At 62.0% G+C, this 24,909-nt stretch overlaps 1 protein-coding gene across 4 annotated transcripts; it reads left to right on the top strand.

Moving 5' to 3' along the window:
- The first annotated feature begins 627 nt into the window (after positions 1 to 627).
- MICALL2 (MICAL like 2) lies at positions 628 to 24,909 on the top strand. 4 transcript variants are annotated; one of them, XM_017894303.1, is made up of 18 exons: positions 628 to 881; positions 9,067 to 9,115; positions 10,423 to 10,555; positions 10,629 to 10,770; positions 11,665 to 11,855; positions 12,986 to 13,101; positions 13,915 to 14,697; positions 16,627 to 16,919; positions 18,427 to 18,520; positions 19,017 to 19,177; positions 19,874 to 20,029; positions 20,516 to 20,580; positions 20,649 to 20,772; positions 20,889 to 20,979; positions 21,345 to 21,418; positions 22,221 to 22,335; positions 23,952 to 23,993; positions 24,377 to 24,909. In XM_017894303.1, exons 4-18 carry the CDS (start codon positions 10,686 to 10,688, stop codon positions 24,837 to 24,839), a joined length of 2,853 nt encoding a protein of 950 aa, XP_017749792.1. In that variant the 5' UTR covers positions 628 to 881; positions 9,067 to 9,115; positions 10,423 to 10,555; positions 10,629 to 10,685; the 3' UTR covers positions 24,840 to 24,909. The 4 variants fall into 4 exon arrangements, with proteins under 4 accessions (XP_017749792.1, XP_017749782.1, XP_017749774.1 ...); XM_017894293.1 differs by lacking the exon at positions 10,423 to 10,555; XM_017894285.1 differs by lacking the exons at positions 628 to 881; positions 10,423 to 10,555 and adding an exon at positions 7,420 to 7,432.

Genomic DNA, 24,909 nt, shown 5'->3' with positions numbered 1-24,909 from the left:
GGGGATGCAGCCAGTGTAGGGCAGGAAGCCTCCAGACCCCAAGTGCTGCTGCTGGCCGGGCCTCTGAGGCCCCAGGTGATAGGGCCCAAGATGGAGAACAGCCCCCATCTCTGGAACAGCAGGAGGTGGCAGGGGATGAGGACTAGGCTGTCCCCCCCCAGGAGGGTCTTGGCGTGTGTAGCTGGGCAGCTGGCCCTGCCCGTTGCTTCATCTTGGCTCAAGCCTGGATCTACTCTGTCGGTTGTTCACTCAGCAAACGCTCTTTGGCCGAATGACTGGGACCAGGCTTGCTGGGACAGAGATCTGTGTGTCAGGGCAGGGGGACAGAGGCTCAGGAAAAGGGACCCTCAAAGGCCACCTGCAGCTCAGGCACCTTCTGGGCAAAGCATTCTCCTGGGTGTGTTTTTGGTGGGAAGGTCTCGGGGGGCGGGGGGGGGGGTTGGGAGGAGCCACAGGCAGCACCTGGGGATGTTGGCCTCTGTCAGGCCCCAGCTGTGCAGACCAGAGAACCGAAGCTAAGAGGAGGGATCCTTGCTTAGGTCACACAGCCCCAGCCTGTTGTGCAGATCTGGTGCTCCTCATCTGTGCCCTGGACACATTCCCGCCAGTCCCACTCTGCAGGAAGCTGGGGTCTTGAGCAACAGCCTCAACCCCTGCCCTGAGGTTGTGACATGCATTTGTGGAGCTGTCGGAGGCCTCCATGTGGCATTTGGGCAGCAGCCGCTCTCCCTCGCCAGGAACGTGCCTCTGTTGCTCTTGCAGGCAGAAGATGCTGGGCGCAGGGTACGTGCTTCCACATGGAAAGCCTGACGCTGAGCTTAGAAGGAGAGGGCCAGGGACCCGGAGACTGGGAGAAGGACCTGGAATGGGGAGGAAGGCAGGTGAGACCCCACCCCCGGGGGTTTAGGGTCCTGGGTGAGGCTGGCTGGTGGCTGAACCCAGGCATCCAAGCTGGGGCCAGCCTGTAAAGCCTTCAGGGCGGGGAGAGGTGTTGCTGCTGACCACCAGCTTCATGGATCACTGGTGTTGCCGGAGATTTGGGGCCTTCTGGTCCTGGGGAGCTTCTCTCCACTCCCTGCCGGCTCAGGTGTGCCTGAATGCCGTGCCCAGGGGTGAGCACAGGTATACATGTGTGTGCATGCACTGGCACAGTGGGCGCTGTATATCTCCTCAGTGCACTGACAGTTATTGAGCGCCTGCTGTGTACCCAGCACTGAGTCCTGTGCCTGTTCCCCTCAGCCTCCAGATGCAGGGAGCAATGTTCTGGTCACAGAGACAGACAGGGAACAGGTAAATGAATAAAAGCTCAGGGTGGCTCCGGAGAGTGCAGAGGCCAGAACGGGAAGGAGGCAGGAGAGAGAGGAGACCCTCTGCCCCCAGCTCCAGCAGGTGTGGAGTTGCCCAAGCTGTGGCTGACTTGGTTCTTATCTGTCTGTCCCCACTGGACTGTCACCTGCAGAGGCTGGGGTCTCTGTTTTGTTCGCTGCTGCATCCCCAGTGCCTGGAGCTGGGCTCAGAAGATACCAACACATGGTTGGAGCTCTGCAGATAAGGGCCTTTCAGTTGGGGTTCAGTAGATATGATAGGAGTTTAGTAGGTGCCCATGTGCAGGACAGAGGAGAAGGCCATGTGCCCTTGGAGGCAGAGATCAGAGAGGTGCAGCCACAAGCCAAGGGTGTCCTGGGCTGGAAGAGACAGGAAGGACCCTCCCCGAGAGCCCCCCTTAGGCAGCAAGGCCCAGCCCACACCTTGACATCCGGCCTCCAGAGCCATGAGAGAACAAATTCCCGGTGATTTTTTGTTTTTTTGTTTTTTTGTTTTTGAGACGGAGTCTCGCTCTCACCCAGGCTGGAGTGCAGTGGCGCAATCTTGGTTCACTGCAAGCTCCGCCTCCCGGGTTCACACCATTCTCCTGCCTCAGCCTCCGGAGTAGCTGGGACTACAGGCGTCCGCCACCATGCCTGGCTAATTTTTTGTATTTTTAGTAGAGACAGGGTTTCACCATGTTAGCCAGGATGGTCTCGATCTCCTGACCTCGTGATCCTCCCGCCTCGGCCTCCCAAAGTGCTGGGATTACAGGCGTGAGCCACCGCACCCGGCAATTCCTGGTGTTTTAAGCCCTGGAGTTTGTGGAAATTCGTTATAGCAGCAGGAGGAAGCTAGTACAGGCTTCCATGGGTGTTGGGGTGTGGGGGCCTCTGCAGACCCTGGCTGATGGAAAACCAGGAGTGTCATAGGGGTTGGGTGTGCACCAGGGTGTGGGGACACACACTTGTACAGGTGCCTGGGCCCTTTGCTTTTATTCCAGAGTTGGAGTCTCGCTCTGTCGCCCAGGCTGGAGTGCGGTGGCACCATCCTAGCTCACTGCATGCTTGAACACCTGGACTTAAGCCATCCTCCCACCTCAGCCTCTGAGTAGCTGGGACCATGCCTGGCTAATTTTCTTATTTTTAATTTAATTTAATTTTATCTATTTGTTTATTTGAGATGGAGTCTCGCTCTGTCACCAGGCTGGAGTGCAGTGGTGTGATCTCAGCTCACTGCAACCTCCGCCTCCCAGGTTCAAGCGATCCTCCTGCCTCAGCCTCCCAAGTAGCCGGGGTTACAGGGGTGCACCACCACACCCGGCCGATTTTCATATTTTTTGTAGAGCCAGGGTTTTGCCATGTTGGCCAGGCTGGTGTCGAATTCCTGATCTCAAGTGATCCATCTGCCCGCCTCAGCCTCCCAAAGTGCTGGGATTATGGGCGTGAGCCACTGTGTCAGGCCTAAGTCTGGGTACTTTCTTTTTTTTTTTTTTTTTGAGGCGAAATCTCACTCTGTCGCCTGGGCTAAAGTGCAGTGGCCAGATCTCAGCTCACTGCAAGCTCCGCCTCCCGGGTTTACGCCATTCTCCTGCCTCAGCCTCCCAAGTAGCTGGGACTACAGGCGCCCGCCACCTCGCCCGGCTAGTTTTGTATTTTAGTAGAGACGGGGTTTCACCGTGTTAGCCAGGATGGTCTCGATCTCCTGACCTCGTGATCCGCCCGTCTCGGCCTCCCAAAGTGCTGGGATTACAGGCTTGAGCCACCGCGCCCGGCCATTGTCTGGCTGCTTTCACTCAGCATATTGTTTCTTTCTTTTTTTATTGAGATAGGGTCTGGCTATATTGCCCAGGCTGGTCTTGAACTTCTGGCCTCAAGTGATCCTCCTGCCTCAGTCTCCCAAAGTGTTGGGATTACAGGCGTGAGCCCCCACGCCTGGTCCCTGGCTCTTTGGACATGCCTGCTGTACCTTCATCACCCCCATCCCGTGCCCTCAGCCTCTGCTCCCTGCCGTGCCTCTGGGTGAGGTGGTGGCTGGGGTGGGGGTCTCCTCATTGCAGCCCTCGGCTATCCCTCCTCTCCCCAGTAGTCTTCAGGAAGGGAGGAAACACATGTGAAGGACAGGCACAGACCAGCTGTCCTCTCAAGGCAGCGCTAAAGTCAGACTCTGTGTGAGGCCCCGCCCTTGCCACCTCATGCCCCTCCTCTTCCAGTGAAGACCCTTTGATAGCAGAAGGGTGGACGTCCTGTCTCTGTGTCTCTAGCTCTGCCACCAGGAAGGCCTTCCCTTTGTCTGGCCTTAGTCCTTCCTGCTGCACACAGAGTGTGCTTCCGCTTGGCCCTCAGGGGACAGCAGCTGTGAAGGAACCAGCTCGGGCGCCAGGCCAGCCAGGTGGGGCACCCGGGCTCCTGATTCTGCCTCTGCCTCACCGACCCCGGATGGAGGGGGCGGGGATCCGGGTGTTCCTGTGTACCACGTCCTGGATCCTTGAGCCATGTGTGACCACACTGGGGAGCCACACAGGCACAGAGCGAGGTCTGAATCTCCGCTTTACAGCCAGGAAACAGGATCGCCCAGCCACGCCCACCAGGAGGTGGCAGGGTGGACGGGTCCCCTGCCTGGTCAGCCTGCCTGTGCCCACCTGCCCCATCTCACCTGCGGCTGTGGATTCTCTGCAGCCAGGCCTCAGGGCACCTGCCCCCAGGTGCTGTTTCCATACTGGTGCCACAGGGCAGCTGGGCAGCCAGGTGAGCTCAGAAACCACCCAGAACAAACAGCCCCACCTCCCGCCTCACCTCCCTCAGCCAGTCAGCCTGTCGGGGCTGGAGCGGCTCTGCCATGGGCTGGCTGCTTTCACTCCTGGGCCCAAGCAGATCTCTAGGCACAGCCCTCGAGCAGATGGGGCAGGGGGTACGGTGTGTCTGGTCTGGGAGGGAGCGGGGCTGGAGAGAGGGCAGGCGTTGTGCGTGGCGCAGGAAGTCGTCCAGCGGGTAGGAGAACATTGCTGGCCTCCTTCTTGGGGGTTGTAGCTGCGGGCATTTGTTGGATTTGTGGCCAGGTCTGGGGAGGGTGTTGTGAAGTTGGGTCTCTGCTGCACCCTCAGTTCCAGGGCAGGGTCCCTTGAACTTTCTCCTCGTCCCTGCAGCTCTGGAGGCCAGCTCAGGGCTGGGCCAGGAAGTAGGGGTGGCTGGGGCGGCCACTGTGCAGTGCATGGAGCCCTCCAGCAGTGACTCCCAAGGGTGGTGGGGCTCCCCGAGACACCACTATTGTTGGGGGCTAGGGGAGAGACTCAAGCAGAGGCCCCCACTCAGAAGCTCCCAGGCAGTGCCCTCGCTTCCTGGGCCGGAGCTGAGGGTGGGCTGACCTCCCCTCCCACGCGGGGCTGGGTCAGCAGGAAGCTGCTTGTGGACAGAGGCCTTCTGTTCCTGCCCCAGGGCCTGTAGCCAGACCTCTGCGGTCGCCTCTGGCCGGAACCCTCCAGGACAGGCGCGGGAGGGGCTGCCTGTCCACTTACTGCAGGGGGACTGCCCAGGGCCCCACACTTTCCTTCCAGAGGCCCGGTGTGCAAAGTGGGGGCTCTGCGGCCTCCCCCGCTCCAGTCATCACCGTCCCCTGCTCACTCCCTCCTCTCCTGAGCTCTGCTGGGCCATGTCCTCACTGTCTCTGAGGTTTTCTCCTTCCCCAAGTCCCCTCTCTGCCGTCCTGACTGTGCCGTCTGGTCCGTCTCTATTGGGCCTCCCTCCACCATCTCGCTGGGGTCTGCGTCTCTGTCTCCAGCTCTCTCTGTCTGTCCGCCTGCCTCTCCCCACTCCCTCTGCTCGCTTCTCGGTGCTGGATGTGCCTTGGCTGGGGCTCCTTCCCTTCCAAGTCCTGCACCCCCCTGACCCACCCTCCCCACTCCATGGCCGAATCTTGTTCCAGGAAATAAACAGTATGGTGTCGGCCACCCAGGAATTTGGAGGGGGTAATACATTCCCAAGAGCCCCCAGAGGCGCCGGGGCAGAGGCCGGCTGGACTGCACGGGCTGAAGTTGATGGCCGTGGGTCAGTTAGAGGGGTGGTGGGGGCAGGCATGGCTGGGCAGGGGCACGCACGGCGGAGAGTTGCCCAGGGCGAATCTTGTGACCGACACACAGACTCGGCAAATTCATTCATTCAGCCAGTGTTGAAAGAATAAGTTACTGCCACAGAAATCTCACCAAGCACAGAACAAATGCATCACAAGCATTTATAGGGCACCGACTGTGTGCCTGGCCTCAAGGTGCGTGTCTTGGAGCCGGACCATGGCATACCTGATTTTAATTCTGAGGCTTCAAATAAGAGATTAAACCCCAGAGGGTGCCATGTCTCGGGCCATCAACCCGCAGGTTTGCAGCAGTGACTGGGGCTGTGTCCCAGTTTCGTCCGTCTCACCATGGGCAGCTGGTCACCTGCGGAGTTGGGGGGAAGCTGATGCATTTTTGTCCGGCAAGGCCAGGGGTGTCCACCTGCTCGAACTGTCCTCACGAGGTACCCCAAACGGGCAGCTTCAACAACAGAAAGTGTCCTCCCGCAGTACTGCAGGCCAAAGTCCCAGATGGAGGTGTGGGCAGGGCTGGGCCCTCCTGGGGGCAGGAGGGAGGATGTGCCCGGCCTCTCTCCTTGGCTGTGGGGTGGCTATCTTCGCCCTGTGCCTTCACCTCCTCTTCCCTGTCAGTGTGTGTCTGCATCCACCTTTCCCTTTTATGAGGACACCAGTCACGGGGCCAGGGCTCCCCGCTAAGAACGCTGTTTGAATTCTCTGATCTCCAAAGGAAACAAAACGAATTCTCTCACCTCCAGAAAGACCCTGTCTCCAAATGAGGTCACGTGGGGGGAGTTGGAGGTTAGGGCTCCAGTGCGTCATTTTCTTGGGCGGGCTCCTGGAGACACGAGTGGGGTCTGCACCTGGCGATATCTCGGTGGGCTTGCCAGGCGGTTCTGGCTGGCGATTTCTGCCAGCATCGCGCCTCTGAGCTCAGCTGCTCGGGGGTCCCAGGGGTGTGAGCTCAGGGAGGCAAGGTGCTTCTGGGGAGGGCCTGGCCGGTGCGTCGGGCAGAGTGCGGGAAAAGCTGTTCTGTGCCAGGAGCGTGGAGCCATGGTCTGGAGGCTGGAGGGCTGGCCCTGGGGAAAGAGCTTGGGGCAGGACAGGTGGTGGCTGTGGGACTGGCCAGGGTGGTGCAGCCCAGTTGAAGAGGCCTCAAACGACCGGGATGCAGCTTGAACCTTGTCCTGAGGCCATGGTACTTGAACTAGCAGCCCAGACCTGTGCACCGTGTGGGCACTGGCTGTGATGTGTCCAGAGGGCCTGGGGTGCCCTGATCTGCCTGGAGCTCTGAGAGCTTGACTGTGGGTCTGGGGAAGAGAAGGCCCAACAGGGAAACCCACTGGACAGAGCTGCTGCCAGCCCCTGGGGTGGACAGAAGCAAATGCGGGAGGCAGACGGCCTCCTCCTCCTCCTGCTTGTTTAGAGAAAAAACAGAACTTGCGACACTGCCCTCCTGGCCGCCGATGACACGGCCCTTCTGGTCATCGGGGCATTCTTTCCGGGGACACGGCCGCTTTGGTCGGTGATGCTGGGGAAGGTCTACAGAAGAGCTTGAGCTTTCAAAGGGCTGGTGACGGGAAGAGAGGGAGGGAGAGCCAGCTCCTAAGCTCTGGGGGCTGAGGCTGAGGCCCAGCATGGCTGCAGAGTCCCTGAGCATAAACAGCCACGCACGTGCCCTTGAGTCACACCCTATCTGGTGACAAACCCAGGCAGACAGAGGCATCGGCCCAGGCCCGAGGAGAGGGAAACCCCTTTCCCTGCCACTGAGCCCAGGGAGAGGGCTCCTCGTCATCCGTCCAGCCGGGGAGGAGTCCGCGCCTCCTCTTGTCCTGTGTGCAGAAGCTCTGCCTGTGCAGACGGGTGGTCCTACCGTCTGAAACCTGTTACCTGGAAGGTGGTCCAAGCTGGAAACGGTGGAGGGTTCCCAGGGAGCGCAGCAGAGGATTGATGGACGGCAGGGCTGGAGGCGGACGGGGCAGGGGTTTTCTAAGGAGGGAGGTGGGCAACCTGCAGCCCCCATCCCACTCCCCCCACCCCACCGCATGGCAGCTGCCTGACCTCAGTTTCCCCATCTGTGAAATGGGTAAAGTGGGCTCACTGTCCAGGTCTCGGAGCGTTCTTATGGGGATCAGGGCCGGTCAAGGGCTGTGCAGGCTAGGCTCAGAACTAGGCTGCCCAGGCCACGTGGCCACAGGGGTCTCAGTCCCCACTTCTCCGTTTGAGACCTGCCCAGCCTTCCTGTTTGCTGCAGCCACGGCCATCAGATTCACCACCAGGAGCTGCGGTTGTCCTCTCAGACAGGGAGACTGAGGCCCTGAGACTGAGGCTTGCTGGGGTCAGACATGCAGGCCGGGGTGAGGCAGGACACAGCTTGCAGCCCCAGCTCCCTCTGTGGGGCCGGGAAGGTTCTAGAACAGTCCAGTTCACGCTGACGTGGAAGCAGCTGCTGTCCAGGACCCCACAGGCAGCAATGTGGACAGACAGGTCACGATCGCTGTATTTTTGTTTTTCCAAGATGGGGTCTCACTGTGTTATCCAGGCTGATCTCGAATTCCTGGGCTCAAGCAATCCTTCTGCGTTGGCCTCCTGCGTAGCTGGGACTGCAGGCGTGAGCCGCTGCACCCGGCTTCCAGATCACGGTTTAACCAGCCCTCCCTTCCCAAAGCCGCAGCCCGTGCTGGGAGCCTGGCGGTTTTTGTCGGAGGGTCTGGGGCTGGGCCGGGGCCGCCTGTGTGGGATCTCGGTATGTTTTCTGCCCAGGGCACCCTCCCAAGGTGCCCACGAGGAGTCCCAGGACCAGCTGGAGGCCACGTGGGGCTGTCCTTTTGGCATCCCCAGGAGAGCCTTGCTGTCCGGGCTGGCCGGGGCCCTCACCTTGGGAACTTCTGGGACCCTTGCATCCCTGTGGTCTAGTGTGTGAGTTGGGGGTGAGGCTGGGCCCTTGCTGAGCACCTAGGAAAGCCACTTCACTACCCAAAGAGAGAACCATGTAACCTCCGTGGCCTTGGCAGCTGTCTCCCCGCTGTGTGACCTGGGGCAGGTCCCCGAGCCGCTGTCTCTGTGAGATGCAGTCATAACCGGTGTCTGCTCCACACGTTGGGTGTGAGCCTTAGGTTGGTATTTGTGAAGCACTGAGAAGGGCACCGAAGGGTGAACAGCAGTGAGCCTTCCGACAACAGAAGTGATGACGGATGGGGCGAGGCGGATCCAGGGCCTGTCCTGCCCTCGGGGGCAGCGTGGCTGACCCTCTGCGTGTGGCGCCGTCCCCTGCCCCGGGAGCTTGTCTCGTCCGTTCCCTGTGGTCCTCCGGGGACATCGGGCCTCTGTGACCCACCTGGTCACCGAGCATTGTGATGGGATGTGCTGGACTACCCTGGGCTGGTGACCTCGCCTCCTGGGCCTGCTTTCTGCCACCTCTGACTGTGCAGGAGCCCTGGTGAGGGGCGGCATCTCCAGGGCCCAGGAGGTGAAGCTGGGGCCGTCTGATGCCATACCAGGTCCCAGCAGCATCACTGTGGCCAGAGCAGGGCCGGGAGCCCTGGCCTCTGCCCACCTGTGTTCCTGTGCCACCTCATTCCTTCACAGCCCTGCTCCTGGCCTCAGTTTTCCTATTTGGGCAAGATGGCCGCTGAGGCCCTCCAGCCCCTCCCTTCGTGGACTCTGAGCTGCTTTGGACACCGTGTTTTTATCTTCCAGAAACTTCAATGCTCTCAAGAAGGAAAACATTTATGAAAACAATAAACTGGTGAGTGGCCCCCGCGCCGGCCCCTTCCTCCTTCCCCGCCCTGGCCTCACAGCGGGCTTAGCCGGCCCGCCCAGCCCCACCGACGTCCGAGGGACCGAGGGACCCCCCCAGGCCCTGCGTCTGCCTGAGGAGTCCTGCCTGGGAAGCGGGGGCTCTCTGACCAGCCCTGCAGCACGTCCTGGGCTGGGTGACCCTAGCATTCTAGAAATAGCCTCTTATCTTGGCGTCCAGGGCATACTGGTCCCCACTTTTCCTCAGTTGGGGAGCAAGGTGACAGGAGGTGGCTGGGGACCCTACTTCACTGCAGAGGGCTCAGCCCAGTCTGCCCAGGCAGAGCAGGGATCTGGGGATAGCTGTGGGGGGCTGTGGATGGGTTCTAGTGGGCCAGTTGCCACTCCCTCCGCATGGGACCCGCCTCCCGGCCCTGCCAGGATTCCAGTCCTGCCCTGCCCTCCCCAGCTTCCAGGCCCTTCCCTGTGTGCAGCCTCAGTTTCCCTGCTGCAGAATAAGCTCCATGCTCCCTCATGGGCAGAGGCACCAGCAGACTCACCATCCGCCCTGCAGGCATGTCCTGTGTTGTGCCAGGCAGGCCCTGGCCACGTCCCTGCCCCTGGAGCTGGCCTTCAGCAGGGACAGTGGTCAGCACTGAAGACACGGTCAGACCTGCCCGGCCAGCACTGCCCTGCTCAGCACAAGGACAGTTTGAATTTAAGCTTTAACTTAATTAAAATGAACTAAAATGACACATTCACGGTGAAACTCATCTCTACTAAAATTACAAAAGTTAGCTGGGCGTGGTGGTGAGCGCCTGTAATCACAGCTATTCAGGAGGCTGAGGCAGGAGAATCGCTTGAACCCGAAAGGTGGAGGTTGCAGTGAGGTGAGGTTCTGCTCCAGCCTAGACGACAGAGTGAGACTCTGTCTCCAAAAAAAAATAATAAATAAAAATAAATAAATAAACAAGTCCGGTTCCTCAGGTGTGCTGGCCACACTTCCCATGCTCGCAGGAATGGTCCTGGCCAGCGGCTGCTGGGCTGGACAGCGCGGGGGGGTCGTGTCCCTGTCTCAACCTCCAGCAGCCCCCACCTGTTACCTGGGAGCCCTGAGCACGGCCACTTTTTTGTCCTTCTGGCCCTGGGGAGGGCTCGGCGGTCTGTGGGTGTCAGCCCTGCTCCTGAGGGGAGCTGTTCCAACCAAGACCGGATGTCTGGGTTGGGTGGGGCTCGGAATTCTCCTGGTGAGGGGCAGGATCCCCCGAGGTTTCACCCGGGCAGGGCCTGGAGCGCCCACAGGCCTGGCGACCTCAGTCCTGTGCAGATGGCGCCGTGACCCCCACCGTACCGATGGGTAAACTGAGGCTGGGAGGCCACACGGGCGGAGCCCGGCTCCAGCCTCGAACCCACGCCTCTTTGGGCTCCAAGACTGTGTCTTTGAGTCGAGGTGAGCTGGGGCCTGGAGGAGGAGGAGGTGGGGGCTCCCAGCTGCCCCGCTGACCCCCTCCCACTTCCTGCAGGCCTTCCGCGTGGCCGAGGAGCACCTGGGCATCCCGGCCTTGCTGGACGCCGAGGACATGGTGGCCCTGAAGGTGCCTGACCGGCTGAGTATCCTGACCTACGTGTCCCAGTATTACAACTACTTCCACGGCCGCTCCCCCAGTAAGTCCCTGCTGCGCCCGCCGAGCCAGACAGGACCAGGCCTCCACCCCTGGCCCGGCTCCCAGGCCTGTAGACCTTTTGGGGTCCATGCCCAGCCCCCCAAGAATGGCTCCTGGCATGGGCACCGGGACTGTGCACTGGCTGTGAAGCAGCGAGAGGCCTTGCTGGGCGCCCCCCCATCCCAACCCCGGCCCCATGCAAAGCCCCAGGCTGTGTGTTCACCAAAAGGGACGGGGGCCCTCGTCCTGTTGCAGGTGATCCCCAGGCCCTGACGCACGCAGGCACCTGCCCAGAGCAGGCTGAGCTGCCCCCCGTTGCTTCCCCGAGGTGCAGGTGTACCAGCAGCTCCTGCCGCCCTGCCCCTCGCTGGGCCTGTTTGCCCATCTGGACCCCTGAGCTGTGCCCACTGGGGTGGCTTGGCTGACCAGGGGCAGCTCCTGGGCCTGCCTTCATCTGTCCTGAGTTTGGACCCTATGGAAGCCAGGCTGGCCTGGCAGGGTGGGGCCCCCAGAGAGAACTGGGCAGGGGAGGGACAGGCCCCGCCTTTGTGTGTGCAGAGCTCAGCTCCCCACCCCCCACCCCCACATTCCTCTTCTAGGGTTTAGAAATCCCCGGAACCATTCTGGGCACAGGGCCTGCCTTGCCTGCTGGAGAAACAGAAAAGTCCCTTTTCCCTAACCCCAGCTGGGGCTCTGAGTGGGGAGGGAAGGAGTGGGGACCTATTTGGGGCTGTGCCAGAAAAATGTGCCCTCAGGGCTACCTCTCCCCAGCCCTGGGCCCCGAGGTCTCCCCCGGGCACCAAGGCCTGTGCTGGGCGCTGGGACCTCTGGAGGGACCTAGACCCTTTCAGAACCAGGCCTGGGACCCTCCCAACCCCTGCTTGTTTCCTGCCAGTTGGGGGCATGGCAGGTGTGAAGAGGGCCTCGGAGGACTCTGAGGCGGAGCCGTCTGAGAAGAAGGCTCCAGTCCAGCCAGCCACGCTGCCCTCGCCCACCCCCGCCTGGAAGCCTCCACTATCTCCAGCCCAGACAAACCCTGTGGTCCAGAGGAGGAATGGGGGTGCAGAGGGCCCACCCCCCAAGACTGTAAGCTCCCAGCCCGCCCTCCCCCTGGTTCCCTGGGTTTTCCACCTGCAGGTGCAGAGGGGCTTGTGGGACTACGTGCAGCCCCTAAGCCACGGGACCCGGAGGGGTGTGGCCTCTAAGCCATGGGACCCGGAAGGGGTGTAGCCCCTAAGCCATGGGACCCGGGGGTGGGGTGTGGCTCCCCCAGTCCAGGACTCAGCAAGAGCCACCGGGACCGGCTCTCCAGGGCTCCGTCAAGCCAGGGGTTGTGATCCCACTTTGTACAGATGGGTAAACTGAGTCCCAGGGAGGACACAAAGGTGGGACAGAGCTTGAACCTAGATAGGCCCAGGACGCCTCCTTCCTGGGGAGAGAAGGGTTGCTGGGCTATGCCCTGTACCCAAGACCAGCTCTGCAGTGAACCCAGACACCCCCACTTCTCAGAAGTAGAGTTGGGGTAGAAGGTGGTAGGTGAATAGCTGGTGGTTGGCACCCCCTGCTACCCCTGGACTGCCACTCCAGGTTCCCAGGATGATGGGAATTGGATGGGATCCATGCCCCTCGATGGGGCAGGAGGACTGGAATCTGTCTTTTGGCCCCCACCCCCCACTGAAGGACCACTAGCATCAGGCCCCAGCTCCCTCCCCAGGGCTGGGCTAGAGTCCCTGGACTGGGGCTGCTGCCCGCCTGGGTGTGACCCTGACCGCAGCCCTGCTGGCGGCTCCTCTCCCGGCCAGTTCTCCGTCTATAAGATGGGCTCTTCCAGGCCGGGTGCGGTGGCTCACACCTGTAATCCCAGCACTTTGGGAGGCTGAGACAGGCGGATCACAAGGTCAGGAGATCGAGACCATCCTGGCTAACTCGGTGAAACCCCGTCTCTACTAAAAAATACAAAAAATTAGCCAGGCGTGGCAGCGGGTGCCTGTAGTCCCAGCTACTCAGGAGGCTGAGGCAGGAGAATGGCAGGAACCCGGAAGGCAGAGCTTGCAGTGAGCTGAGATCGTGCCACTGCACTCCAGCCTGGGCGACAGAGTGAGACTCTGTCTCAAAAAATAAAAAAAAAGATGGGCTCTTCTGGCCGCCTGTGGGCTGCTGCCAGGAGGGAGGGCTGGGTGGACGGCCCCTCTGAGAGGTGCTGGCGTCTTCCCCAGGACCAGGTGTCAGCGGGCAGCTCTGTCAGCAGCATCTGCGGGGTCTGCGGTAAGCACGTGCACCTGGTACAGCGGCACCTGGCCGACGGGAGACTCTACCACCGGAGCTGCTTCAGGTGGGGCCGCTGTCCGCCCGCGTGCCTGAGTGTGCATCTCCCCTCCCAGAACCCTCCCACAGCTCCCACTGCCTCCCACCCAGCCGCATCCTCCTCTTCCTCCCCCTCTCCTCCCCCTTTTCCCTCCTCCTTCTCTTCTTCCTCCTCCCCTTCCTCCCCCCCATTCCTCTTCACTCTTCTCTCCTTACTGCTCTCCCTCCTCACCCCCTTCCCCACCCCGGGCTCTGTTGCTGAGAGCCCAAGATGCTCTGCTGTTCCCAGACACCCAGGGCCTGAGGCCCCTCACTAAGCCCCAGTATCCTCCAGTGCCCCTGTCGAGATGCCCTCCCGAGTGTCCTTCCACACACACTGCCTCGGTCTCCCTCTTGTGCCTCAGCCCTGCCCACTGGGGTGTTTTACTCAGTGGCCATCCCCAGCCCTTCCCTGCCACCGGATGGGGGCTCCTTAAGGACGAGCTGTTCCCCCTCCTTCTGTCCCCAGCTCTGCAAGGCTGGGGTGGGTCAGTCCCCCCAGTTCCATCCCCCAGTCTGTGGGGCCGGTGTGGGTCGGCCCCGAAGCGGGGCCTGGGGTGGCCTGTGGGTGCGTGTCTGCTGACATGCGTGAGCACTCTCTGGTGTCTGCACCCCAAACAGGGTTTTTGGTGGGGCCTGTGACTCAAGTGGTTAGGGACCCTCAGAAGAGGCATTTGTTGAATGAATCGACGATCTCGCAAGTGGACGCAGGAGTTTGCCATGCCTGCTCTGGGAGCACGTGGTGAATGCATGGCGGGGCAGGTGGTGCTGAGCTGGGGCTCCTGTGCCTTTCCTCCCCCAGGTGCAAGCAGTGCTCCTGCACGCTGCACTCGGGGGCCTACAGGGCCACCGGAGAGCCGGGCGCCTTCATCTGCACCAGTCACCTCCCTGGGACTACCTCTGCAAGCCCCAAGTTGCCCGGTCTGGTCCCCCAACGGCCAGGGGCCATGGCTGTGGATTCCAGGACCCCCTGTTCCCCTCAGAAGGCCCAGGAGGTGAACAAGCCCAAGGCCAGACCGTCGGCCTGGGAGCCTGCTGCGGGCAACTCGCCCGCCAGGGCTTCCGTTCCGACCGCACCCAACCCTCCAGCCACCAGCACCGCGTCCGTCCATGTGAGGAGCCCAGCCAGGCCCTCTGAGAGCCGCCTGGCCCCCACTCCCCTGGAGGGGAAGGTCCGCCCTCGTGTGACCAACAGTTCCCCGATGGGCTGGTCATCAGCTGCCCAGCGCACAGCAGTGGCTGCCTCCCATCCCCCTGTGCCCCCGAGTGCCCCAGACCCTCTCCCGGCCACACCCCAGGGCGGGGGAGCCCCCCGAGTGGCAGCTCCTCAAGCCAAGCTCCGTTCAAGCTCCACGTCTGCAGCCACAGTGGACCCCCCGGCCTGGACCCCATCTGCCTCCAGGACCCAGCAGGCCCGGAATAAGTTTTTCCAAACATCAGCGGTGCCCCCCGGCACCAGCCCTGCTGGCAGGGGTCCCACATCGTCACTTGCTCCGTCCAGGGACAGCAGCAAGGAGCAGGCACGGAACTTCCTCAGGCAGGCCCTCTCAGCGCTGGAAGAGGCTGGCGCTCCGACGCCTGGCAGGTGAGTGGCGTGGGGACCGGGGGTGCGGCCTCTATGCACCAGGTGAGTGGCGTGGGGGGTGTGGCCTCTATGCACCAGCCAGAGGGGCCCTGGGAGGCCAGAGGGCTTGGGGGCGCTGCCGCTCCCTGGCTGTGTGGCCCTGGGGACTGCACTACCCCCGCCTGTTTCCTCCTCTGGGGAATGGGGAGGAGGAGCCAGGGCGGCAGTGCCTGTGGTCAGGGTGGTGGGAGCCAGGTCCTTATGGAAAATCTGGTGTCTACCTGTGCTCGAGGGCATCACGGGTGAGGTGGCACTGCTGCTCCAGGGCTCACGGTGCCGCACTCCCTTGGAACCCAAGGGCCCTACACCCATTTCACAGATGCGGGGACAGGTTGCGAGCAGGACCCACACTGGCTGGGCTGAGCGTCACCTTGTCTGAGTCCAGCCGGGCCCTGACCTTCCATGCCTGGGCCCCGCGCCTGCCCGTGCCTGGACCCTGGGCAGATGACGTGGACGGGTAGAGGGGGCGCTACGTCTGTTTCCAAAGACCCCCTCCCTGGGCGGCTTACGCAGCAGAAATCCACTCCCTCACAGCTGCGCAGGCCAGAAGTCCGACCTCGAGGCGTGGGAAGGGCCACGCCCCCTCCAGGGCACTAGGGGTGGACCTGTCCTTGTCTCTTCCAGCTCCCAGCGGCTCTGAGCATTCTTGGCTTGTGGCCGCTTCCCTCCAGTCTCTGCCTCCGTCTCCACGTGGCCTTCTCTCTGTCTGTCTGCTCCTCTTCTGTCTCTCCTAAGGACACTGGTCGTTGGACTAGGGTCCACCCTAACCCAGCGTGGGTGCATCTTAACATGATCACAGCTGCCAAGATGGTTTACAGATAAGGTCACCCTCTGAGCTTCCCAGGGGACGTGAATTTTAGGGGTCACCATTCAATCAAGTACAGTCACTTAGCGAGTGAGGATGCTTGTCACGGTCTGGCTGGCAGCGCTGTTTGCTGCCCCGTATTGGGCGGTGCAGGCGTCCCCTGCTCAGAACTGCCTCCTGCCCCCCCCCCGCACTGGGCAGCAGGGGGTGCCCAGAGCCTCCAGGGTGGTCATAAGCAGGAGAAGAGCGAGTTCGCTCTGCTCCTCCTGGCACTGGCGGGTGTCCAGGGCATCCTAGGGACTGAGGATGAGTGGCGGGGGGCTCCAGGGAGTGCTTCCTAGGTGGTGGGGCGGGGGGTACATGTGGCTGGGGAGGAGCCCAGCTCCTCTGGGGAAGCCGGTCTGGTCGCCCCTGAGCCCGGTGTCGGGGGAAAGGGGGGAGGGAACCTGGTTGTCAAGCGGGGTGGGGACATGGAGGCACTGGCTCGGGGTTGGGGAGGCACCTGGTGCCCCCACCTCAGCTCTGGCATCCTCATTCCCGGTGTGTGCCCAAGGGAAAGCAGGAAGGCAGGGAGGCCTCGTGTCTGGCCCTGTGTCTGTGTGTCTGGCCGGGCTGGAGAGACTGTGTCGCATAGGACTGAACCTGGCAGCCCAGGCCGGCCCAGGCTGTGACAAAGCCTCAAGTGCTTCCAGCCTGGGTGTGTGGTGTGTTTCGGGGGTGGATGTTTTAATCTCAGCCAACACTGGATTTCACAGGACAGTAGAATCAGCCACAGCATATGCTCATGCCAGAAACAGGTGTCTGTGGCCCGTCCCTTGCCAGGGTGGTCCATCCTGCGGCCGGAGGCTGGGCATTGGGAGCGAGCTGCAGGGAGGCAGAGGGGCGGCCTGGCACAATGGTCGGGGAGGCGGAGGGGTGGCCTGGGTGATGGCGGGAGGTGGAGGGTGGCCTGGGGTGATGGTGGGACTCTGTCCGGAGGGTGGGCATTGGGAGCAAGCTGCTGGGGAGGCGGAGGGGCAGCCTCAGGTAATGGTGGGAGGGCGCCTGGATCCAGCTGTGCCTGATACCTGCGCTTTTACTTACAGGCCCTCCCCAGCCACTGCCCCTGTTCCCAGTTCTCAGCCCAAAACTGAAACACCACAAGCAGGTCCCTCAGCCGAGCTGTTACAGCCCACGTCTCCCCAGGCCCTTGGCCTCCCTTCAAGGACGGACCCGCCAGCCCCCCTGAGCACGAGCAGCACCTCTCAGGCATCCGTGTTGCCCCCGGCAGGCAGGAGGAGCTTGGCCGAACCCTCGGGGGTCGGCAGGGTGGGTGCTGGCTCCAGGCCGAAGCCAGAGGCCCTGACGGCAAAGGGTAAAAGCACCACCTTAACGCAGGGTGAGTAAGGGGCTGGGACGCAGGAGGCCACGGGGGCCTGCAGCTCTGGGACTCTCCCCTGGCCGCACTCTGCAGCGCGTGCAGTTTCACCGTCAGCCCCGCCCGCCTTCGTCTCCATCTCCGTCTCCGTCTCTGTCCTCCGTGACACCTGCTCACAGCCTCCTGGGGTCCTGGCCCTCTCTCTGTGCAGTGGCTGCAAACGTTCTCAGGGCTATGCTGTCTGCCAGCGCTGTTGCCCAGCCCACCCCACCCCATTTGCACGTCCTACAGATCCCTGCAGCATCCTGCTCAGCTCAGTCTGGCAGTGACACCTGGCGGCTCACAGTGGCCTGGCTTTGCCGTGGTCGGGCCTCTGCTCTCCCGTCGTGTTTTGCGTTTCCTGCCTGTTGCTTTGACAACGTTGCATTGTTGCTGTGGCACTGTGTCACCACGTACTGGAGATGGCGCCCTGTGCCCCATACCTCCCAGTGGTGTCCCAGTGACAGCACCCTCTGCCCCTTCCGCCCCCCAGGTTGTGTCCAGGTGACAGCGCCCTATGCCCTGTCCCCCCGCTGATGTCCCGGTGACAGCACCCTGTGCCCCGTCCCTTCCCCACTGGTGTCCCGGTGATAGCACCCTGTGCCTCCTGGGCTGGGAGCTCTTCCTGGGGGCTCCCTGGACCACACAGTCCTATTTTATGGGCTCACATGTTTTCGGGAACAGGGAGCTAGGTTTTTTCTAGGCAACTGGGGGTAACCCACCAGGGGTTAGCCCCCTGCGTGGACGTGGCCAGGTTGGGCAGGATGTGGGTGTAGGCCTTGTGAGGCCAACCCTGTGCCAGCCGGGAGGCCCAGGGCATGGGGATGACCAAGCTACCCAGCGAGCTGTCGGCTGTGCCAGGACAGACCCCAGGCTCCCGGCAGCCCTGCTTTGATGCATGGCTCTGTCTCCCTACCTGGGGGCAGCCGAGGTCCCCCTCCCCACTTTACCATAGGAAACTGGCCGTCCCTGCCATCTGGGAGTGCCTAGAAAAAAGCTAGAGGTTCCCGCAGCTTTATCGAGCTGGGCTGAGAACACACTGGTCTGCAAAGGGTTTTTCCAGATCCTTCCCTTCCACTGAGTTCTCATTGTTAAAGCCACGCCCTGAGCCCTGCTGAACAGGACCCAGGAGCCAAGAAAGCCTGCAGACGGGCAGCCGTGGCTCAGGAGTTCCCCTTGTACAGGCGGACAGAGGATCAGAGTCCACGGGGCTCACCCTGCCATGTCCCCACCCATTTGGCAGAAGGGGAAGTTGAGGCCCAGAGGCAGGGAGAGACTCCCCCAGGGACACAGCATGGGAGACCCAGCTGGGAGCCCCTTCCTCTGACTCCCTGCGTGGTGCTCCTGATGCCCACAGGCCAGCTGGCTGTGGGGGTGTCTGAGGGTGGAGTGGCTGTGGGAAGATGGCAGGGGGAGGCACAGCCCTCCTTGCAGACACCCCATTCCCAGCACTCCCTTCTTATACCCAGACCCCTTGCCTCCCACCCAGACAGGAGCGCCAGCCCCCAGGAAGGCCAGGAGGATGGGCCGGCAGGATGGAGAGCGAATCTGAAGCCTGTGGACAGGAGAAGCCCAGCTGAGAGGTTAGGGATGGGCGGGGCTGGCCCAGGGCCTGGTACACCATAGGTGCTTAATAAATGCAGTGAGCATGTAATCGACCGATTGACATGCCCATCCAGGGATGGACGCACCTCCCTGTGAGTAGCAGAGGCCAAGTCACCCCGCCTGAGGGACATGGGGGCCGCTCTCCCTGGTTTGGGGACAGTGTTGATGTGTGTCTCACCTGGGCACGGCAGCCCCCGTGTGGGTTCACGCACCACGCCTACAGCTGGGGTGGAGTCTCTCCCTGTGTGGCTCCCGGGGGGCCCCAGAGCTCACGCCTGGAGTCTAGTTCGCACCACAGCAGGTCGTGGTGCACACACCTGTGTCTGTGGGAGGGTCCCAGCAGGTGTAGTCGGTGGGCTAGGAGGTGGTATTTGCTCAGAAGACCACCTGCTCCCTTGAGCTGCTCTATACCCCTCCAGGTGGCCCAGGCCTGGGGCTGGTAGTTCGGGTTCCAACCTCGTGCCTTCTGCCCAGGACTCTGAAGCCCAAGGAACCACGGGCCCTGGCAGAGCTGAGGGCGGGGGAGGCCCCCGGGAAGGTCTCAGGCAGCTTTGCGGGGAGTGTCCACATCACCCTGACCCCCGTGAGACCTGAGAGGATGCCGCGCCCAGCCAGCCCAGGACCCAGCCTCCCAGGTACTGCTGGACGGGACCCAGGGGCCCCCAGGTGCCTAGCTGGCCATCCCCCTTGGGTGAGGCCCCGGGACTGGACCTGTAGTGCCACCTCCTGGGGTGTGTGGGGAGGAGCTGTGGTCAGCCAGAGGCGCTGGTGGTCCTGGGCAGGCTTGTGTGCATGTGTGTGCAACTGTGTTCGTGTGATGCATGTGTCTGTGTTCATGTGTGTGATGCATGTGTCCGTGCGTGCACCTGTCGTGCACCTGTGTTGATGTGTGTGATGCATGTGTGCATGTGATGCATGTGCACGGCTGTTCATGTGTGTGATGCATGTGCGTTCGTGTGTGCGCCCGTGTTCATGTGTGTGTTGCATGTGTGTGTGTGCGCCCGTGTTCATGTGTTCATGCACGTGTGTGCACACATCTCTATGTGTATTCCCAGCACTCACAGCTGCCCTAGATCCATATCCAGCTCTCGTGCCACTTCCTGTGTGCCCTTGAGCAGCCAGCATCCCCCTGGGTTAGCCCCCTGGGGAGACATGGCTGGGTTGGGCAGGACGTGGGTGTAGGCCTTGTGATGCCAACCCTGTGCCAGTCGGGAGGCCCAGGGCACAGGGATGACTGGGCTACCCAGCTAGCTGTTGGCTGTGCCAGGACAGACCCCAGGCTCCCAGTGGCCCTGCTCTGACACGTGGCTCTGTCTCCCACCTGGGGGCAGCCAAGTCCCCCTCCCCACCCCGCCGCAGGAGACTGGCCGTCCCTGCCAGCCTTGACGTTTCTGACAACTGGCTTCGGCCGGAGCCCCCTGAACAGGAAGCCCGAGTGCAGAGCTGGAAGGAGGAGGAGAAGAAACCTCACCTTCAGGGCAAACCAGGTCAGTCCCAGAGACGCTACTGCTGTTTGGAGTGTAGGTGAAGGGAGCCTTCCTCTGAGGAGGTAATGCCTGCTGGGGCTTTGGAGGATGCATAGGATTTCACAGGGCCTAGAGTGGAGGGATAGGCTGGAGGAAGGACCCAGCCCTGTGTCCCAGGCCCTCCCTCGTGAATAGAGACCCCAGCTGTCTCAGGGCACCTTGTCACAGACTCCTGATGATCATGGAATGTCTGCTCCTGGCAGCTTGAGGGACTGGAGTGGTTGCGTGCTGCTGACCCGGAGGAGGGCAGGGTGCAGGGTGGGGCTGGGCCTGGAGGCCACTCAGATGTCGGTGGGGCTGGGGCAGGGCAGCCCAGTGGGCGTGCGGGGCATTAGGGAGGCAGGGCTGAGGCCAGCTGTGCTGAGGTCAGGACCCTTCCAAGCTGTGTCCTGGTCATGTAGGGCCTGGCGGCCGAGGCCCCAGAGGCTCACCCTACCCCTTCTCCAGGGAGACCCTTGTCCCCGGCCAATGTCCCTGCTCCACCTGGCAAGACGGTGACCTCCCTGGTCAGGGTGAGTAGCGGTGGGGAGCCGGGCAGGGGCCCAGCCCTCCGGCATCCTCACCGCCCCTCCATCCCCAGCTGCACCCCGACTACCTCTCCCCGGAGGAGATACAGAGGCAGCTGCAGGACATCGAGAGGCGGCTGGATGCCCTGGAGCTCCGCGGCGTGGAGCTGGAGAAGCGGCTGCGGGCGGCCGAGGGAGGTGAGCACCTCGGCCTGGCCCTGGGCCAGCCCGACTCCCACAGACACCCTCAGTCCTGGGGCTAGGGGCCGTGAACCCTGCTGGGCCCCCCTGCCCCAGCTGGCTCCTCTCCCCAGATGATGCTGAGGACGGCCTCATGGTGGACTGGTTCTGGCTTATTCACGAGAAGCAGCTTCTGCTGAGACAGGAGTCAGAGCTGATGTACAAGTGAGAGCCCAGCCGTGTGCGCCTCCTCGAAGGCCAGGACCTCATTGCAGGCTGGGCAGGCCAGGCCGGGGACAAGAGCACAGAGTCAGGCCTCAGATGTGTGTCTCTGCAGCAGGTCCAGGCCCTTGTTGCTGTCTGGGTGGGCCAGGTGGGGGACGGGTGGCGAGTCAGGCCTCAGACGCATGTCTGTGTGGCAGGTCCAGGCCCTTGTGCAGGCTGGGTGGGCCAGGTGGGGGACAGGAGCGGCAGAGTCAGGCCTCAGATGCATGTCTGTGCGGCAGGTCCAGGCCCTCATTGTGGGCTGGGCGGGCCAGGCGGGGGACGGGGCGGCAGAGTCAGGCCTCAGACGCATGTCTGTGTGGCAGGTCCAAGGACCAGCGTCTGGAGGAGCAGCAGCTGGACATCGAGGGCGAACTGCGCCGGCTCATGGCCAAGCCCGGTGCGTTCCCTGTGCAGCAGCCAAAAGCCAAGGGGCCCCACCCCAGCCAGGGCTGCCGCGGAGCCCAGAGTGCCTGGGGGCCGTGGTGAGACCTTCCCTGGAGCCAGGCGAGCCTGCGTTCGAGTTTCAGCTCTCCCACCTCCTGGCTGTGTGTCCTCAGCCAAGGCACTTAACCTTGCTGTGCTTGGGTTTCAGCCCTTGCAAAGTGAGAATGCTCGCAGTACCCACCTCACATGGCTGTTGTGAGGATTAAACGCATCAATTCACTTAAGATATTTAGTGTAGCAACAGTCAGGGTGAGCTGTGGGCATTTGTCTTGTGATGCCCGGTGCCCTGGCTGAGGGCGCAGGCCGTGGCCATCCGCCTCTGTCCTTTCCTTGCTGTGTGGCGAGGACAACAATGCCCTGGGCCTCAGTGTCCATATCTGTAGCGGGTGGTGTTTCTGCGAGATGACGGGGAAGGGTCCCAGCACTCGGGCTCTGACATGGCGGTTCCTTTCTTCACTCACTCATTCACTCATTCATTCACTCATTCACTCATTCACTCATTCATTCACTCACTCATTCGTTCACTCATTCACTCACTCATTCACTCATACACTCACTCATTCACTCATACACTCATTCATCATTCACTCATTCATTCATTCACTCATTCATTCTGCTCCGGGTGTCCCCAAGACCACACCTTCCTCCTCCAAAAGAGGAGCCTGGCGCTTGGGTGGCAGGGACATTGTGTCCTGTGGGGTCATGGCAGCGGCGGCGGGGCGGGGGGGCTCCTGCTGACAGAGCCGTCCCCACAGAGGCTCTGAAGTCCCCGCAGGAGCGGCAGCGGGAGCAGGAGCTGTTGGAGCGGTACGTGAGCACCGTGAATGACCGCAGTGACATCGTGGACTCACTGGACGAGGACCGGCTCCGGTGAGGGTCAGGCGCCAGGGTCCCCTCCCAGCCAGGCCATGACTGGTCACCTGGTCCATGCTCCCAGCCCTCAGAGTCAGCCGGCCCTGTAGAACTTTCTGTCCAGGCGGTTATCGTCTGTGCTGACTGGTACAGCAGCCAGGGGCCACATGTGACCATCGGGAACTTTTCAAAGTCTTTTTTTTTTGACATGGACTCTTGCTCTGTCCCCCAGGCTGGAGTGTAGTGGTGCAATCTTGACTCACTGCAACCTCCACATTCCAGGTTCAAATGATTCTCTTGCCTCGGCTTCTCAAGTAGCTGGGATTACAGGCCCACACCACCATGCTCGGCTAATTTTTTTTGTTTTTTTTGTTTTTTGAGACGGAGTTTCGCTCATGTTGCCCAGGCTGGAGTGTAGTGGTGTGATCTCGGCTCAGCGCAACCTCCGTCTGCTGAGTTCAAGCGATTCTCCTGCCTCTGCCTCCCGAGTAGCTGGGGTTACAGGCTCGCACCACCATGCCCGGCTAATTTTTTGTATGGTTTCACCGTGTTGGCCAGGCTGGTCTCGAACTCCTGACCTCAGGTGATCTGCCTGCCTTGGCCTCCCAAAGTGCTGGAATTACAGGCGTGAGCCACTGTAACTGGCCATAAAGTCTTAGGTTTTTTTTTTTTTTTTTTTTTTTTTTTTTGAGAGGAGTCTCGCTCTTTCGCCCAGGCTGGAGTGCAGGGCGCAATCTCAGCTAACTGCAAGCTCTGCCTCCCGGGTTCATGCCATTCTCCTGCCTCAGCCTCCCAAGTAGCTGGGACTACAGGCGCCCGCCACCACACCCAGCTAATTTTTTTGTATTTTTAGTAGAGACGGGGTTTCACCGTGTTAGCCAGGATGGTCTTGATCTCCTGACCTCGTGATCCGCCCGCCTCAGCCTCCCAAAGTACTGGGATTACAGGCGTGCGCCACCGCGCCCAGCCAAAGTCTTAGTTTTTAACTTGAACTTCCAAGGCCACGTGCGTCTCCTGGCTCCTGCACGGACTGTGTGATCATCCCTGACAGCTTTCCTATCTCATCTCATGAGGGGTCCAGCACATGGCACGCAGGGTTGGCAGCTGAAGTCCACCTCTGTGAGACTCTCTGGGAGCGTGAAGGGGCCTTGGCATGGGTCGGCCGAGGCCTCCTGTACCAGGTCACCTGTGTGGTCGGCTGAGGCCTCCTGTCCAGGTCACCTGTGTGGTTGGCCGAGGCCTCCTGTCCAGGTCACTGGTGTGGTTGTCCCAGGGCCCTCCTGTACCAGGTCACCTGTGTGGTTGACCCAGGCCCTCCTGTCCAGGTCCCTGGTGTGGTCAGCCCGGGCCTCCTGTCCAGGTCCCTGGTGTGGTCGGCCCGGGCCTTCTGTCCAGGTCACTGTTGAGGGGCTGGCCCTGGAGAGGACAGGGACCTGGCACTGTTGAGAGCAAGGTCTCGAGGTGAGGCCTGTCAGCAGGAAGGGGCAGGTGGCATGGGTCCAGGCGGGGCTCGGGGCTGGGATACGGCTGCTGGAGACTCACTGGGGTGAGGCTGGCTGGAGACTGTCCGGTGGCCCCTCCAGGGCACATTGCTATTGCCGTTGTCACTCACGGCCACCCTGGTCCCGTTTCAGGGAACAAGAGGAGGATCAGATGCTGCGGGACATGATTGAGAAGCTGGGTGACTGGGCCGGGGATGTTGGGGGCTGGGCTGGTTGGCTGGGTGGGCCGGGCCTCCAGCTGGGGGTCGGGGGCAGGTGTTAGGGCCCCCCTCAGCCTTGGTGACAGGACAGGCAGGTTCACCCTGAGGGTGAGAGCTCCCGCCCGCCACTAAGAGAGCCAGGGGCAGCTGGTGACCGTGTGGTCATGGTGGGGACCAGCCCTCGGGGTGCCCAGTCGGGGCGGGTTCTCACGTGGGAGGGCACAGGGCTTCCTGCAGGCTCGGAGGCCCAGGGCAGACTGTGGCCAGTGGAAGGGAAGGATGTTTTTGGCAGGGGGACTTGTGTGGGCTGCGGCCATGTGGCGATGGGCATGGCCTCACTGTCCACCTGTCCCCTAGGCCTCCAGAGAAAGAAGTCCAAGTTCCGCTTGTCCAAGATCTGGTCACCAAAAAGCAAAAGCAAAAGCAAAAGCACCACCTCCCAGTAGCGGCAAGTGGGGCCGTGGGCTCGGCCCGGACCCAGCATTCGGACTTGGACTCAGGGCTGTGGGCTTGGCCCGGACCCAGCATTCGGACTTGGACTCAGGAAGGGCCTCCTGTCCCTACAAGGGGCATGTGGACAGCAGGGACCTGCGCTACCGTCTGTGGCCTCAATAAAGAAACCGACCACACGGCCCCAGCCTCCTGCGCGTCCTTGTGTTTGCCTCGGTGCCCCTGGGCGGCCCTGCACCTGCCCGGGGTCTCAGCTGCCTCCCAGTTCTGCCTGCAGCACGGACGTGCTCTGTGGCCTCGGGCAGGAGTTGACTGTCTCAGGGCCTGGCCCTCAAAGGTGGACCCTCTCACAGCTTCCTGGCACAGATGAGCTGGTGGGAGCCTCAGAGGAGGCATCCATGCAGACTGGAGCCTGGGAACCCTTGGGTGCTGGGGTCGCC

Source organism: Rhinopithecus bieti, unplaced genomic scaffold (assembly GCF_001698545.2).
Source record: "Rhinopithecus bieti isolate Rb0 unplaced genomic scaffold, ASM169854v2 scaffold_1017, whole genome shotgun sequence".
NCBI classification, from domain to species: Eukaryota; Metazoa; Chordata; class Mammalia; order Primates; family Cercopithecidae; genus Rhinopithecus; species Rhinopithecus bieti.
Note: the sequence above shows the minus strand (reverse complement) of the source record. Positions and strands in the feature narration are given on the sequence as shown.

Coding starts and splice junctions, on each gene's coding strand:
- MICALL2 (XM_017894293.1), top strand. CDS start 10,686: ATGGTGGCCCTGAAGGTGCCTGACCGGCTGAGTATCCTGACCTACGTG. Junction 21,419..22,220: donor CCGGCTCATGGCCAAGCCCG/GTGCGTTCCCTG, acceptor CCGTCCCCACAG/AGGCTCTGAAGTCCCCGCAG. Junction 22,336..23,951: donor CTGGACGAGGACCGGCTCCG/GTGAGGGTCAGG, acceptor GTCCCGTTTCAG/GGAACAAGAGGAGGATCAGA.